The 15967-nt window shown below is 39.6% G+C and overlaps 1 protein-coding gene across 3 annotated transcripts in view; it reads right to left on the bottom strand.

Annotated features, from left to right (window-relative positions):
* The window catches only part of si:ch211-278j3.3 (E3 ubiquitin-protein ligase RNF19A), a 34801-nt gene that overhangs the window by 13710 nt on the left and 5124 nt on the right, over nucleotides 1–15967 (bottom strand). For all 3 annotated transcript variants that reach the window (XM_043685894.1, XM_043685902.1, XM_043685907.1), the window contains exons 2-5: nucleotides 12645–13511; nucleotides 8715–8920; nucleotides 1796–1940; nucleotides 790–952 (exon numbers count right to left, since the gene is read on the bottom strand). In XM_043685894.1, the coding sequence (XP_043541829.1) occupies nucleotides 790–952; nucleotides 1796–1940; nucleotides 8715–8920; nucleotides 12645–13129 (999 nt within the window). In that variant the 5' untranslated portion in view covers nucleotides 13130–13511. The remainder of the gene's footprint in view (nucleotides 1–789; nucleotides 953–1795; nucleotides 1941–8714; nucleotides 8921–12644; nucleotides 13512–15967) is intronic.

Raw genomic sequence — 15967 nt, 5'->3', positions numbered from 1 at the left:
GGATTTGCCCTATTTGTTTGTGTACTGGACACAATTAGACAATTTCTTATGTGAGTGGATAATGCCAATGTGCTTCAATGAAACATAGAAACCCAGTGCAAACAGGCCAGGTATATTTAAGTCACATACCTCTATTCTTTGGGGGGGGGGGGGGGTGGGGGGGGGATGCTGTGGGAAACCATCATTTAATGGTACCCTGTGCCCAAGATCTGGCATCAAGAGAAAGGTATTACCCTGCAAAGAGTCAGTCTCTGGGCAAACCTGTAGACACTACACCCTCCCTCCACACCACCCATGCATGCCTCCCAACATCTCAGTGGCTGGCAAATCCCTCCCAATGACTCCCATCCTGCCCACACTCACAGCAGACCGGGTATCCATGTTCGAACTCCTCTTCCAAGTTTGAGTAATTATGACAGTGGCAATAGCGGCCACAGTTGCTGCCAGTACTGGACAGCAGACAGCTTCTCGATTCTACCTGAGCCTTAACTGAGTCAGAGGCCTCAAGATCTCCAAGTTCATGCCTGATTACCTGGTAAATTGCCTCAGATCTCCCCCTCACCCCGCCATTCTCCAACTGAAAGGTGAGACTCCTGTTGCAGTCATTCAATTCAGTCTATTGGTATTTTCTCGTAGTAAATGCAGTAGCAGTTCAGAGCCCATAGCAAAACACAAATGATGCATCATCAAAGCGTGAGGAAATAATTCAATAAAAATCTTACATAAATTTTGACAACTTTAAAGAGGCCTAACGAAGGCCCAAATGTTTGATCCATTGTGTGTTGTTACCTTTCGGCCTACGTAGATGGGAAGCCCAACCATCATAACTGGAACAGCAATGCCCGCAATCAAGGTAATTCCAATTGGAGCACCAACCAACATGCCCACTTGCCAGAGAATCTTCTTTTTCCGGCTCCAGGGTTTCTTACCCCAAAAAGTGCAGCCAGAGGGACTGTAATTGAAAAATTTAAATAATGTTAATGTGGTATCACATTCCCTTTGAAATGAAGCCTGGTGGCTTACATCAACCATGAATACAGGAAGTATTCATGCTAGCTAAACTTTTTAAAAAGGAAAGTTGTATATAACTGCAATGTTTTGATGTTTTTCATTCAAAGTTGACCATGGTACTCATTGGTACTTAGAAAAGTTTCTTCACAGAAAGAAATTAATCAGCCCACTTGTCTATGCTAGCTAATAATCTGGCTTCCCATCCTAATTCCACGTGCTCCTGAAATTCCACTGCACTTCAGACACTCACCTTTTTCTTCATGTCCCCTCTAATCCTTCGAGCAATCACTTTAAATCTGCATCATCTTTTAACCAACCTCCATTATCAAGCCACGGACACCAGCTGCGTATCCATACATGCTGATATATAATAACTGCACGTTATTAAATGGAGACAGACTGCTGAACTATCATATAGTGAGTTCTGGGGTTTTGATGAATGTATCACAAAAAGTTGGCAAGTAGGTACAGTGAGAGATTAGGAAGGCAAATGTTGATTTTTCTTTGCAAGGGCTACTCAATATGTTATGATCCCAGCTGATCTCATTATTGCATAAGTCAGACTCAGGAATGATGACTGTAAATGGTTAGGGAGACAACAAAAATACAATGCACCTTTTCTCCTATCCTTCAGTCACAGATAGTGCTATGTATGGTTACAGAAAACCTTCTGTTCATTTCTGTCACTTGCATTAGGTACAGAATACTGGCAGATCCCACGTTCAGGTTAAAGAAATGAATAACAAGCAGTCATAAGTATTGTTGTAAATCTGAGTTGCCATACCTGAGGTAGTGCAGATCTGTAATCTCCTTCATACACAGCCAGCAGAACTGGCAACCACACACAGCACATGTCATCCTATTGCAGCTTCCATCATTCATCTTCAGGATAAAAGCACCACAGCGTGGACATGGCTTGATCTCTTCAGCTACAAAATGAAGGAAACAGACTCTTATTCTGTAACTAACAAACCTCAAATCATATTCACACGAAAAACTGTCCATAATGAAACTACACTGATTTAACCTCTCTTTTCCAACCCACTCTAAGCCAAAACATCTTTCTTCTTTTCTTTCAAGGAGATTACAGTCTGCAAAACTAAAGGAAACATCACATAACAGGAAAGCTAACTGAAAACTAATTCTGTAACAGAACAGCCATTTTGTATAATGTGCAAAATACTTTGGTGAAAATTTGCACAACCATTAAACTCAATTTCGAAAAGGATCATATGATGCAACATGGAAGGGGGTGGGGTAAAGATTCACCTTCTAATTTACCTTAACTACATCAATTGGACGTTCTCGTGTGCATCAATGTGAAGAGAATCATAGACATTTGCAACACACATGTTCTGGAGGGTCACTATCTCTGGAATTGAAACTCGAGAGCTGGATGGGCAGAAAATGTTTTGACAAACATGCACCTATTAGGCTTTTACTCATGGATTTAAAATAGTTAATGGCAAAATGAAGACTGCGATCATGCACTGTCGCTCAGAGTCAAGATGGAATGACAAAGTTTGCAAAAAAAAATCAAGTGTCTTTTGTTTAGAAATCACAATTTAAAGATACTTTGTGGTTAAGATAAAAGATTTTAAATGCATATAGCTTGTCAAGAGAGATCAACTTCTCTGGCATTCAGTGAACTCAAATTTACTATTGAAAGTGCTGTAATAAAAGGTGACAATTATTGCCAAGCATAATTGGGATTAGTGCCATTGTCAAGAGTAAAAAATCACTTATTTGCTGCTGAATGAATCAAAGTAGATCAGTGATACAATCAAAAATTCTGTTTGAACTTTAAGAAGAAAAGTTACTCTTATAGTCCAGGGGTCCTCTTGATTACTTCAGTCTTCTACTCACCAAGTCTGTATACATACATAGGATAAGAGGAATTGAGAAATACAGTAATTAAAAGTATTTACCGGTATTGTTTTAATAAAATACTGAGAGGACCTGTAAGAATTTCAGTTGTGGTGTGATCCTTGTTTAAAACTGTTACCTTGCTCACATACAATGAAGTTTATTTATAATTATGCTGGTATACTGCAATCTTTTGGCTTTGCTATATTAATTCATCTGCAAATAATTACTTTCAACCAGTGCTTAATGGGCTACAGGAGTGTTATTTTCCATCTTCTAAGGTAAAGAAAAATATGGTGAAAAACCCCATATAAGTCAATAAATTAATTAGCTTGATAAAGGGTTTGATCATTATATATGATATAAGCAAAAGCATACTTGGCAAAAATCAAATATGCTGATTTCCATTCAGAAGGAATGTGTTCTGTTCAAGGACTCAAACAGAAAACAAGAGCAGGAGTAGGCCAGTTGGCTCTTCAAGCCTGTTCTGCCATTCATTATGATCATCCAACTCAACAGCCTGTTCCCTCTTTTCCCCCCTTGATCCCTGCAGCCCCAAGTGTTTTATCCAACTCTTTCTGAATCAACAATATTTTGACCTTGATTGTTATCTCTCGTAGCAAATTCCATAGGTTCAGTACTCTGGGTAAATATATTTCTTCTCATCTCAGTCAAAAAATGATTTATCCAATATCCATAATTCTGAACTCCACCATCATTAAGAACATCCTGCCTGCATCTACCCTGTTATGTCCTGTTAGAATTTTATATGTTTCCATGGAGATACCCCCATATTCTCCTGAGCTCAAGCAAATAAAATCTGTTGCACTGGCATCTTACCTTCAGCAACTAGTATGAGGACACCCAGGTCTCGTTGCACATTCCCTTCTCTCAATTTATAGCCAGATAATAATCTGCCTTCCTGTTTTTGCTATTGAAATGGGTAAGCTCACATTTATTCACATTAACCTGCAAATGTCGTGCATTTGTCTACTCATTCAACTTGTCTAAATCACACTGAAGCATCTCTCTACCTCTTCACTTGCACCTCAGCTTTGTGTCATCTGCAAATTTGGAGATATTACAGTTTCCTCCATCTTGTTACAACTCAGTTTTCTTTAGTTTCTCATTTTTGGTTTGGAACTGTAAGCTGAAGTTGAGAGTTGAACTTTGAGTAATAGTTTGTCTTAAGAAAAAGAAACAAACTGATATTGGTTTGTGGGAACTAGCCGAGAGAGTTAATTACAGGATAGGGATTGTTTCAAAAACACAGCAGACATTTCAGCACCTGGGATGCATTATGCTCAAATGACTAGCGACTGCTTGGACGTTAAAAGGGCCCATCAAAGGGAGGCCAGTGTTGACCAGCCAAGCAAAGAGATTGTGAATACAAAAAGAGAAATAATTGACTGAACTGGTTTTGAACTATGTTTTTAGACAGACAGACTGTGACTATGAAAGCTAGTGGAAGTAGTTTTGGTTGCTCTCCAGTTATCAACTTATTGAAAGTTCATGGAATAGAATCCCAGTTATAAGAAATAAGAGTATTCCTCTGTGCCTACTGGAAGCTGTTTGCATTGACCGGTATTTTCAGAAATCAAGCAAAATGCAATCCCTTTGTAATTAAGCAACATTAAAACTGGCCAGTTGCATCACTTATTTTTCTTTTACTTTATCCCGTAACTGTGTGCGCGTGTCTATGAAAGAGTGGGGGCTATTTTCAGAAATCATAGATATTAATTAGAATACATTATTGTTTAGTTTTGCTCTGCTGGTGTTCCAGTATTAATAATAAATTGTTAATTTTTGTTTGAGCTATAAACCTGATGTCTGATATTTGTTATTCTTAAAGTCTGGTTAGGAATTATTGCAGCAATTTTGAGAATCATTGAATGCTTTAATTCAATTGTGTTGTGAATACATGGAAAGGGAAGCTGATGAGATTTGGCTTGCTGAACCACTGGGAGAAAGTGAGGACTGCACTTGCTGGAGAGTCAGAGTCGAAAAGTGTGGTGCTGGAAAAGCACAGCAAGACAAGCAGCATCCGAGGAGCAGGAGAATCGACATTTCGGGCACAAGCCCTTCATCAATAATGTGACATTCCTGAAGGGCTTATGCCTGAAACGTCGACTCTCCAGTTGCTTGGATGCTGCCTGACCTGCTGTGCTTTTCCAATGCCACACTTTGACTCTTACTGTCCCCCTGTCATAACAATCAAAATCATGAACATATTTTGTGCATAGCTTGGATCCTAGCACTGGTTTCTATGGTACCCAGCTTGTCAATGCCTGCCATTAAGAAACCATACCATTTATTCTTATACTACTTCCTGTCTACCAACTTGCTTTCTATCCATTTCGATACACTACACCCAGACACTTTAATTTTACACACTGATGTCTTGTGTGGGACTACATCAAAAGCTTTCTGAAAGTCCAAATAAACCACATCAACTGCTCCTCTTTATCAACTCTACTAGTTACTACTTCCAAGAAATCAAGTAGATTTCTCAAGCATTATTTTCCTTTTGCAAATCTATGCTGAATCTGTCCGATCCTGCCACTCTAATTGTTTAGTTTATTTCGTGCTATAATATGATAAAAGCAGCTCATTGGAAGGTGGGAATATCATAACGAATCTCTTGATGAATGTCATTAGCTTAATTCATTCCTTCCCAGTGCCATTCAACTCTTTGTCCAGATTTGGCGGATGGGTCAGAAACGTTGTCTGTCAATGTCTTAAGCCTGTTAACAAGTTGTAAAATTTCTGAGTCTGGGTACAAGGAAAACATGGGAATCGACATTTCAAGCGCAAGCCCTTCATCAGGAATGAGGCTTGTGGCCCAAGGGGACTAAGAGATAAATGGGAGAGAGTGGGGCTGGGGGAGTAGGGGAAAGGTAGCTGGAAATATGACATGTACATGAAGGTGGGGGTGAAGCTGATAGGTCGGAGAACAGAGTGGAGCAGATAAGTGGGAAGGAAGATGAATATGAATGACAGTTCAAGAGGGCGGTGCTGAGTTGGAAGGCTGAATCTGGGATAAGGTTGGCGGGGGGGGGGGGGGAAGAGAGAAAGCGGAAACTGGTGAAATCCACATTGACCCTGTGTGGTAGGAGGGGGAGAAAGCGGAAACTGATGAAATCCACATTGACCCTGTGTGGTAGGAGGGTCCAAAAGGGGAAGATAAGGCATTCTTCCTTCATGTGTCGGGTGGTTAGGGTTTGGCTGTGGAAGAGGCCCAGGATTTGCATGTCCTTGGCAGAGTGGGAGGAGGAGTTAAAAGTATTCGACCAATAGGTGGTGGGATTGTTTAATGAGTGTGTCCCAGAGATGTTCTCTGAAATGTTCTGCAAGTTGGCACCCTGTCTCCCCAAAGTAGAGGAGACCACGTTGGGAGCAACGGAGACAGTAGATGATGTGTGTGGAAGTACAAGTAGACCTTTGTCAGATGTGGAAGGATCTTTTGGGGCCTTGGACAGAGGTAAGAGGGGAGGTTTCTCTTGCAGTGGAAAGGGCAAGATGCTGCCAGTGGAGGGTGGGTTGGTGGTGGGCATAGACCTAACAAGAGAGTCGCAGAGGGAACAGTCTCTCTGGAATGCAGATAGAGGTGTGGAAGGCAATACATCCCTGGTGGTGGGGTCTGTTTGTTGGTGGCGGAAATGGCAGAGGATGATGCGATGTATCCAAAGGTTGGTGGGGTGTAAGGTGAGAACCAGGGTGGTTCTGTCCTTGTTGTGACTGGAGGGGTGGGGTTCACGGGTAGAGGTGCGAGAAGTGGAGGAGATGCGCTGGAGGGTATTGTCAACCACGTGGGAGGGGAAATTGCATTTTGAAGAAAGAGGCCATTTGGGATGTTCTATAGTGGAACTGGTCCTCCTGGGAGCAGATGCAGCAGAGGCAGAGGAATTGGGAATAAGGGCTGGCGTTTTTACAGGAGGCAGGGTGGGAGGAGGTATAGTCCAGGTAGCTGTGGGAGTTAGCAGATTTGTCGTAGATGCCAGTTGGGTTGCTGGAAATGGAGATGGAGAGGTCCAGGAAGGGGATGGAGGTGTCTGAGATGATCCAAGTGAACTTGAGGTGGGGATGGAAGGTGTTAGTGAAGTTGATGAACTGTTCCACCCTGCTCCCATTTATCTCTCAGCCCTCTTGGGCCACAAGCCTCATTCCTGATGAGGAGCTTATGCTCAAAAAGTAGATTCTCCTGCTTCTAGGATGCTGCCTGACCGGCTGGACTTTTCCAGCACCACACTCTTCAACTCTGATCGCCAGCATCTGCAGTCCTCACTTTCTCCTGCAAGGAAAACACATTTCTTTGAAGGGAAAAGTTTAAACAGCAGTTTAGATCAACAAAACGAAGATAATTCAGGGCTGCATAAAAGCTCAACAATGGGCACTTGTCATACCACCAGAATGACAGATGCCTTAAATTCAAATCACAGTGTCCTGATCACAGTACTGTGGCAACTGAATCTACTTCCACTGATGAATATTTTGCAACCCAATCATCAATTGGATAGCTTGTAATTTGTGAACTATCTGGAGAGATTGCCTTTAATTAGCCATGCATCTACTATCATTAGATTTTACAATTTGGTTCCCTTCTTTACTCTCATTCCCCTGTACTTATTATTGCACTAGTCTGGCGGGTAATGTTCGATACTTTTTCTTTTAATGAGTAACGTATATGATTTGTAAGGAAAAAAAAAGTGTCCAGATATGTATAATATCATTACTGTGCAGAAAGAAAAATACATTAGATTTCAACAGGAATAAAAAGGTGACAGGGCCCTTTTGTGGTGCAAGGGCAGTGTCCCCATCTCTGGATCGAGGGGCCCAGATTCAATTCACACCAGCTCTAGAGGATTGTAAATTCATCACTGACCAGGTTGATTAGAAAAAAAAAGGGAAAAGAAAATAGAGATGGTTAAGAGATATTGTTCAAAGATGACCTAGCTAGAAAGGCTGAGGCAAAACCTTTTTCTAGCTCCTAATTTGCAAATGGGAATCAAACTTTCTTGTTAGGTTGTAAGCTGATTTCATAATTAGAATTGGAACTTCTAATAATTTTGTGTGGTACTCATTTAAAGTAAGGTGAAGGCAAACAGAATAAGGGAGAGAAAAAAATGAGGAAAAAAAAACTTTCCATTGCTTGCTGGATTTAACATTGGCAAAACTTGGCTGACTTCACTGTTTTAGATTGTGAAACAGAAATTGAAGGATACATTGAGCAGAGAGGAAGATCTGGATTTGCTGTAGAAATCTCAAAAACAGACTTATTCACCTGACCAGTGAAAATACCAGTGTAGTTCCAAACTCCTTGTCACTTCCTGACTTCTTTACAAAAGTCAATGACTACAAGTAATAGCAATTTAGATGCCTCTAAATTAATACCTATGCAATGCATAAAACTCCTCAAAAATATCATTTATTGTTGACTTCCACAATTCAGTAGCTTGCTACTCTTTTGAGGAAATCACAGGCATTATCATAGAAGTATTACAATGCAGAAGCCCATTGTGCCTGCACCAGCTTGTTAAATATGCATGATTATCTAGTACTAATCTCCTGCCTTTCCCCCAAGCCCTTTGCACATTATTTTTATCCAAAACAATCATACAATACCTGCTTGAATGTCTCAATTGAACAACGTTTACACAACTGTGCAGAGGTTTGTTAATATTTAACCTTGCTGATGAACCATCACAGCGAGTCCAGTCACTTGCATTCTATTTGTTCAGAACACTTTTGAGCAATGTATTTTAAGACATGTCATATATCAAGTTGTAAGGAAAAAAACTCGGGCGAAAGTCTTGCCTTCTAGGAAAAGCAATATTTACCATTATCTGATTCTTCACTGTGAATAAGAGAGGTAGAGTGTTTTTCTATTCCAGCCACAAATACATCCCTCTGCTTACGAGCCTCACTGCAAGTTTGGTCTGGATGCCAAAGTTGTTTGCAGTGGTAACAGAATTCAGTCGCACACCCTGACCGCTCGCATGTCAGCTTTGGGCAAGTTGCACAGCCACTGGCGATTACTCCATAACTGTAAAGAGAGAGTCCAAGTTCACAAAACATCCTTTGTTTCTTAAAAGACCCCAATATCCCACAAGATACCTGCTACATGTGATCATTCAACATTTTTACATCCAAAAAACATAAACATTGCACAAGTTGGTAAACTGCAGCATCTTAGTTAAGATGTAGTTATGCAAAGAGTCAGTCTAGCCCACAAAACTGTTATGCCTTGTAACATTGAATTACTTCGAAGCCAATATTGCGAGAATAGAGGTCTAAAGTTGCCTGAACAGGGAGTTTCTCTAAAATACACAGTAAATATTAATCAACTGAAGACATTTCTTCGAAAAAAATAGCTTAGCATCACATCTCACTATCAAATAGTATATGCTTCTGTCTCAATACTGACCTGAACAGAATGCAGGCATTCATAACTGCTGCATTCAAAGTCTACGTACATTACAAGAAGGTGCAAAGGATCTTTGCTGTCAAAAGTTAGGGTTGTTAACAGTTATTAATAAAACTTGAATATTGTTTGTAACAAGTTCCAGAAAATACAAGAGTGGAAGCAGAAACAATCAATCAATTAATTTAAAAAGGAAACTGGATGGGTATTTGAGGGGTAAAAAAAATTTGTAGGCTGCTGGGAAAGAGCAAGGAAATAGAACAACTCGGTTGCTTGATAAAGAACCAGTGTTAGCTCAATGGAGCAAATGGTGTCCTTCTGCACTGTCTTCATTCTATTGTTATTAAAGTCGTACCCAAAACATGCTTCGCTAAAAAAAGTCTTTTATCATAGCAGAATGCAAAATTGGAAAAGTCAGTTCTATTGATGACTTTCTAACCTCCACAACCATGATTCAAAGGCTTTCCCGAGAAATAAGGTAAAGTTGGGCTTAATAGCCAGTATCACAATTGCCTATTCCCAGCAGTGAACATTTAGTCTGTGACGGATACATAGCACCAAGGTACCACACCTTGCCAGATTTGAAAAACATTAAGCAGTGATGTCCAATTCAAAAGGGCAGTTTCCTTTATCTGTCTATTATACATTACAATACATGTAGAAATACCAAGTGAATCACCATTATGCTGACCGCCCTAGGTATGCCAAAATGACAGGCTTTGACATCATTTGAAGATTTCAGGGAAAAAATCTGCACTATCCCCTATCCACTATGGTGAGGCTCAAATTTTTTTCTTCTTGCTCTTTGTCTTCTTCATGATAGCCTGAAGGCCCAGGTACACTTGTCACAGTTCTACTCATTTCAGCCACAGCATACATTATCAGAAAGGTTACTTTCTTCTAGCTATCCAATACCTGGGTTGAGGGACAATGTCTGGCTGAAGTCTGAGTCACATGCCAAGGACTGTTCTTCTGACAAAATTTAACATCTTCAGGACGATGCCAGACATGAAACCAAGGGAAAAATAAACTAGATATATTACAGATTAAACTGAACTGTCCAGTATAATGCCAAGAGAAAGGGTTGGCTGGGCCTTTAGGGTGGAGGTAATGAGACATTTTTTCACTCAAATGGCAGTAAGTTATTCATTTCTTTTTTTAAAAAGAAAGTTGTATTCAATCAATTTAAACAAATCAGACTCCCAGCATTTTAATAACAGCAGATATAAAGATCAGATAAAAAAAGAAAGCGGTGGAGAAATTCAGCAGGTCTCATAACATCTGTTGAGAGAGAAACAGAGTTAACATTTTGAGTCCAATATGACTCTCCTTCAGACTGAAGGGGGCAGTAAAATGTTTTTCTATGCTGTTAAAAGGGAAGAGGAGTGAATGGAACAGATACTGTGTCCAGAGCACAACATGATGGGAACACTAATTGGAATAAAAGAAAGATATAGATGCAAAATAGGTAGGTGTGAATACTCAAAAATAGACTGGTATTGCTGAGAGCAGACCAATAGAAAGTACGACATTGTTGATGAGTCCTAAAGGCTGTAAAGTGCCTTGGCACAATATTTCACCTCTCTAAAAAAAAACTTGAGTGTATAAACTTAAACATATCTATTATCTCCTTTTCCCTCAGAAAACCCAAACTGAACAGTTTACTTCTGTCAGCAAACGCACAAATAAATCTTTAAAAAAATCCTTGAGCCAAGACTCCAATGAGAATCACACCAAATTTAAGTTCCCAAATATAGCAGAAGGCCCACATTGCAATGTAATATTACAAACAAACTGTTCCAATATACAGGTTTGCAAAAACCCTTTCAAACTTCTCCTAAAATGTAACAGAATATGTAAAATGTTCCAGAGGTCTAGACTTATAAAGGATGACCAAGGAATACTGTAGCATAACTCTATGCCTGTCCACGTGCTATGCAAGGCTTTATTAAATACTGTAAATTAGAAATGAAGTGAGTACATTCAAATGTCATATGCAGCAAATAATATTGGAAGGTCTAAAACACAGTGTCACTAAACATAGGAACATAAGAAATAGGGGCAGAAGTTGGCCATTTAGCCCAGCAAACCTACCCTACCATTCAACTAGATCATAGCTATCCTTTCCCTCAAAACCATTTTCTCCCCACTGCCCCAAATGGTCAGCTCAGTGGAACTGATTACGTGGACATACAAATCCAAATTTGAGGGAGCAGGGGAAAAAAAACTGCATTATGATCTCCTATGGTGAGACTCAATCTTTTTTCTTCTTGCTTTTTGTCTTCTTCATGATAGCCTGAAGTCCCAGATACACTTGTCACAGTTCTACTCATTTCAGCTACACATACATTATCAAAAGGTTACTTTCTTCCAGCTATCCAATACCTGGGTTGAGGGACAATGTCTGGGTGAAGCCAGAGTCACAGGCCAAGGATTGTTCTTCCGACAGAATTTAACATCTTCAGGATGATGCCAGACATGAAACCAAAGGGAAAAATAAACTAGAGATACTACAGATTAAACTGAACGGTCCAGTATAATGCCAGGAGAAAGGGGTTGGCTGGGCCTTTAGGGTGGAGGTGATGAGTTTTTTTTTTACTCAAACAGCAGTGAACCTTTGAAAATCTTCACTTCAGAGAGCTGGAGATACTCAGTTGATGAGTAGATTCAAGAATTAAAAAAAAGCTTTTCTAATATTAAACGAAATATTAAATATTAAAGGATGCAAAGCTCAGATGGGAAAGCAGAGTGAGGTCAAAAATCAGCCATGAGGAGCAACTTGAGGAACCAACTCATGTACATATTCCTTGTATGATTTTCTTAGCTTGCATATGTATTCGCTGTATTATTAGCAATGATAACCTTGGAAGGTGATGGCCCAGTGGTATTATCACTGAAATCTTAGTCCAGAGACTAGATACTGTTCTGGGTACCTGAATCTCACCATGGCATATAGAATGCAAACATCTGGAATTAAGAGTCAAATGAAGACCATGGAAGCATTGTTGGTTGTTGGAAATACCCATCTGGTTCACAAATGTAGTTGAGGGAAGGAAACTGCTGTCCTTAACCTGATCTGGCCAGCATATAACTTCAGACCCACAAAATAGATGACTCTAAACTACCCTCTGGCCAATTAGGGATAAGCAATAAACGTTGGTCAACCGAGCAACATGCCATGAATGAACATAAAAGAACTCAGTATATTTAGTGATAAAAATCAGTCACAAAAGTAGCGACTCTTACATAGTCAGTTCAGCATCCTTTATTTGTGTAGTAATTAACTGGGGAAAATAAAACACACATACTTCAAATTAATCAAATTGATTAGCCATGCAGGACATACCTACAGTCAGGTGCAGGGCACCATCGAGCATCTGGGTCAGATGCAAGGTACCTTCGCAGCATGAACTCCTCGTACTTTTCCATCAAAGTGCCATTGTTGAGAATCATACGAATGTCTGATGGATGAAATAACTCTGAACATTCTGGACAGGCAACATTGACCCGACTCTCTGTAATTTCAATCTTCAAATATTGCTGTAAGCAATCCAGGCAAGAACGATGGTGACAAGAAGTGATCTCTGGGAACCGGGATCGAGGTTGGCTAAGAAGGCAGAGTGGGCACTCTAAAGTACCCAACAACTGTTCATTACTGGATGAATGTGTTGTCCTGTTAGTGGAGGACATTTTCTTTTCATCCTGATTTTCAGTTTTTGCACGTGTTCCCTCAACTGCAACTGTGGACATCTCCAGCTTTGATTTTGATTTAGGTTTCCTGCTGAAGAGACTAAAAAATTGGAGCTGTCGATGTTTATTTGGTCTTCTCATGATCTTGAATATATTATGAAGTTACAACAGTGATCAAAGTTGCGTCTCTTTATTACTTTACAAAGTGGTTGACAGTCTCTGATCATTGAAAGACAAAATTATTAGGACATACTGCAAAAAGAAAATATGGCAAGTTTCTTGATCCACTTTGGAGATCCAAGTTGTTCTAAATATAATTAGCAACACTGAAACAACTAGTGTTTTGTTCAATGGAGTTCACGTGAAGCATGAATCACAACACTGATTTTTAAATGTCTGAGCAGAGAACAGATTCACATAGCAAGCTGAGATGTTTAAGTAGTGCCAGAGTTGAAAAGCTGTTGGATATTATGATGAGGTCACCTTGCAATATTCATTGCTGTGTCCAATTTTGTGAGGAAATCTAGAAAAAGTTGAAAGCAAAAAGGAGGTGAAATCAGTTTACAAAAATTCTTGCATTTAAAAACATGCTTCAATATTTTCAATTTATATAAAGCTTATCCAAGCAGTAACATTTCAGTTGTTCATCTAAAGCAAGATTACATGACAAATACCTTTCCACTGACGAAAATTTTCAATTGACCCTAAAATTACCTGCAAACAATACTCTCAATAGGTTAGAACCAAGGTGTGTTAATTTGTTACACTAGATTATGAGTCCTACACAAAATTATAAAACCACACTTTGAAAAATCAGTCTCAAAACTAAACTCAGGAACATCAGTCACTTACCAAGAGTAGGAAAGTTACGGACTTCCTTATTATTAATGTGAAATGTGATTGTTGCTGCACTACACTAATGCTAGGGTTATAAATGTTAATTGATTAGAAAATTGTTAAAAGTCCAGTTTGTTCATATATCTCCTTTCACAATGACTCCCTGCAGGTCTGGTCCATTTTCACATTTAAATCTGAGCTCTGCTGCTGAGCGCACAGAATGTGTTTTGTGGCACTGTGGCTGTATTCCTACCTGCGGGCCAGAAAGCCTTGGTTCAAGTCTACCTGTTCCAGAGGTGTGACACAACAGGTCTGACCAGCATGATTAAAACACTCACCACACATATGGTTATAATATATATATAACCAAGCAACAATTATTGCAGTACCCTACTACCCCACCTGCAAAAAGACCTATTCATTCCCATTCTTTGTTCATCGTGTCAATCAATTCTTGATCCATGCTAATATATCACCCTCATCCCATGTGCTCTAACTTAGACCAGTGCTCTGTTAAGAGAAATCTTATTAAAAGCCTTCTGAACATGCAAGTTCATCACGTTCACTGGTTCTCCCTTAACTGTTTTACTAGTTACATCCTCAAAACATTCCAGTATGTTTGCTAAGCATGATCGTTTCATAAAAACCATGCTGGCATTGTCCAATCCTAATAATGCTTTCCAAACGTTCTGCTATCACATCGTTTATTTGAGACTCCAGCATTTAATCCACCTCTAATGTTAGGCTAACTTTTGTAATTCTGTTTTTTATTTTAAATCACCCTCCCTTTTTTTAAAATAATGTGGTTAGATTTGCTACCCTTCAATCTGTAGGACTGCTCTAGAATCTAAAAAGTTTGTAAGTCGACCACCCGATGCATTCAATATTTCTAGTGTCACTTACTTTAGTACTTTGGGATGCAGATCATCAGGCCTAGATGATCTGTCAGCCTTTAAACTCATTAGTTTCCCCATTTTCTTGCTAATATGAATTTCCTTCAATTCCGCATTCTCATTCCATGCTTGGTTCCTTAACATTTCTAACAGGTTGCTAGTTTTCTCTTTTGAGGATAGAACCAAATTATTTGTTAAATTCTTTAACTATCTCTTTGTTCTCCATTATAATTTCCCCAGCTTCTGACGGTAAGGGATCTATATTTGTCTTTTCTAATGCTTTTGCTTCACCTATTTATTAAGGCTTGTATGGTCAGCTATGTTTCCTACAAATTTTACTCTCATACACTATTTTCTCTCTCTTGATACAACTTTTTTGTTCTCTTTTGCTCTATCCTAAAATGTTGCCAGTTTTCAGACTTGTTGTCTTTTTTTTCTAGCAATTTTATATGCCTACTCTTTAGATCTTATTCTATCTCTAACTTATTTTGTAAACCCTAGTTACACCACCTTTTCTGTTTCATTTTTGCATTGGACAAGTATGAATAATCATTGTTGTTAATAGTATAAACATGCTTTAAATATGAAACATTGCCTATTCATCATCAACTCCTTCATTAAGGTTCTCCAATTTATCCATGCCAATTTGTGGCTCACACCCTCTCAATTCCATTTATTTAGATTTCGTGGGATCACAGAATCCCTACATTGCAGATGAGGCTATTTGGCCCATCAAGTCCACATCAACTGTCCAAAAAGCATCCCATCCAGACGCAGTCCACCCCACCCCACCCTAGCCTGGTAACCCTTCATTTCCCTTGGCTAACCCACAGAGCCTACACATTTCTGGACACTATGGGCAATTTAGCACGGCCAATCCACCTAACTTGCACATCTATGGACTGTGGGAGGAAACTGGGGCAGCTGGAGGAAATCTAAGCAGACACATGGAGAATGTGTCAACTCCACCAAGATAGTCACCTGAGGGTGGTTTCAAACCCTGGTCCCTGGTGCTGTGAGGCAGCAGTGCTAACCACTGAGCTACTGTGCTGCTCCAGAACCATAGCTTTGGATTTGACCACTTCACTTCCCATCTTAAAAAAGAATTCTATCATACTGCAGTTGCTCTTAGGGCACAACAGGATTGTTAACTAATCCTCTCTCATTGCGCAGTACCCAGTTTAGAATAGGCTGTGCCTAACCTCTGGTTGGCTCCTCAACACAGTAATCTAAAATCCATCACATACAC

The sequence above is a fragment of the Chiloscyllium plagiosum genome, chromosome 3 (assembly GCF_004010195.1).
Source record: "Chiloscyllium plagiosum isolate BGI_BamShark_2017 chromosome 3, ASM401019v2, whole genome shotgun sequence".
Lineage (NCBI taxonomy): Eukaryota > Metazoa > Chordata > Chondrichthyes > Orectolobiformes > Hemiscylliidae > Chiloscyllium > Chiloscyllium plagiosum.
This window is presented reverse-complemented; position numbering and strand designations above follow the sequence as displayed.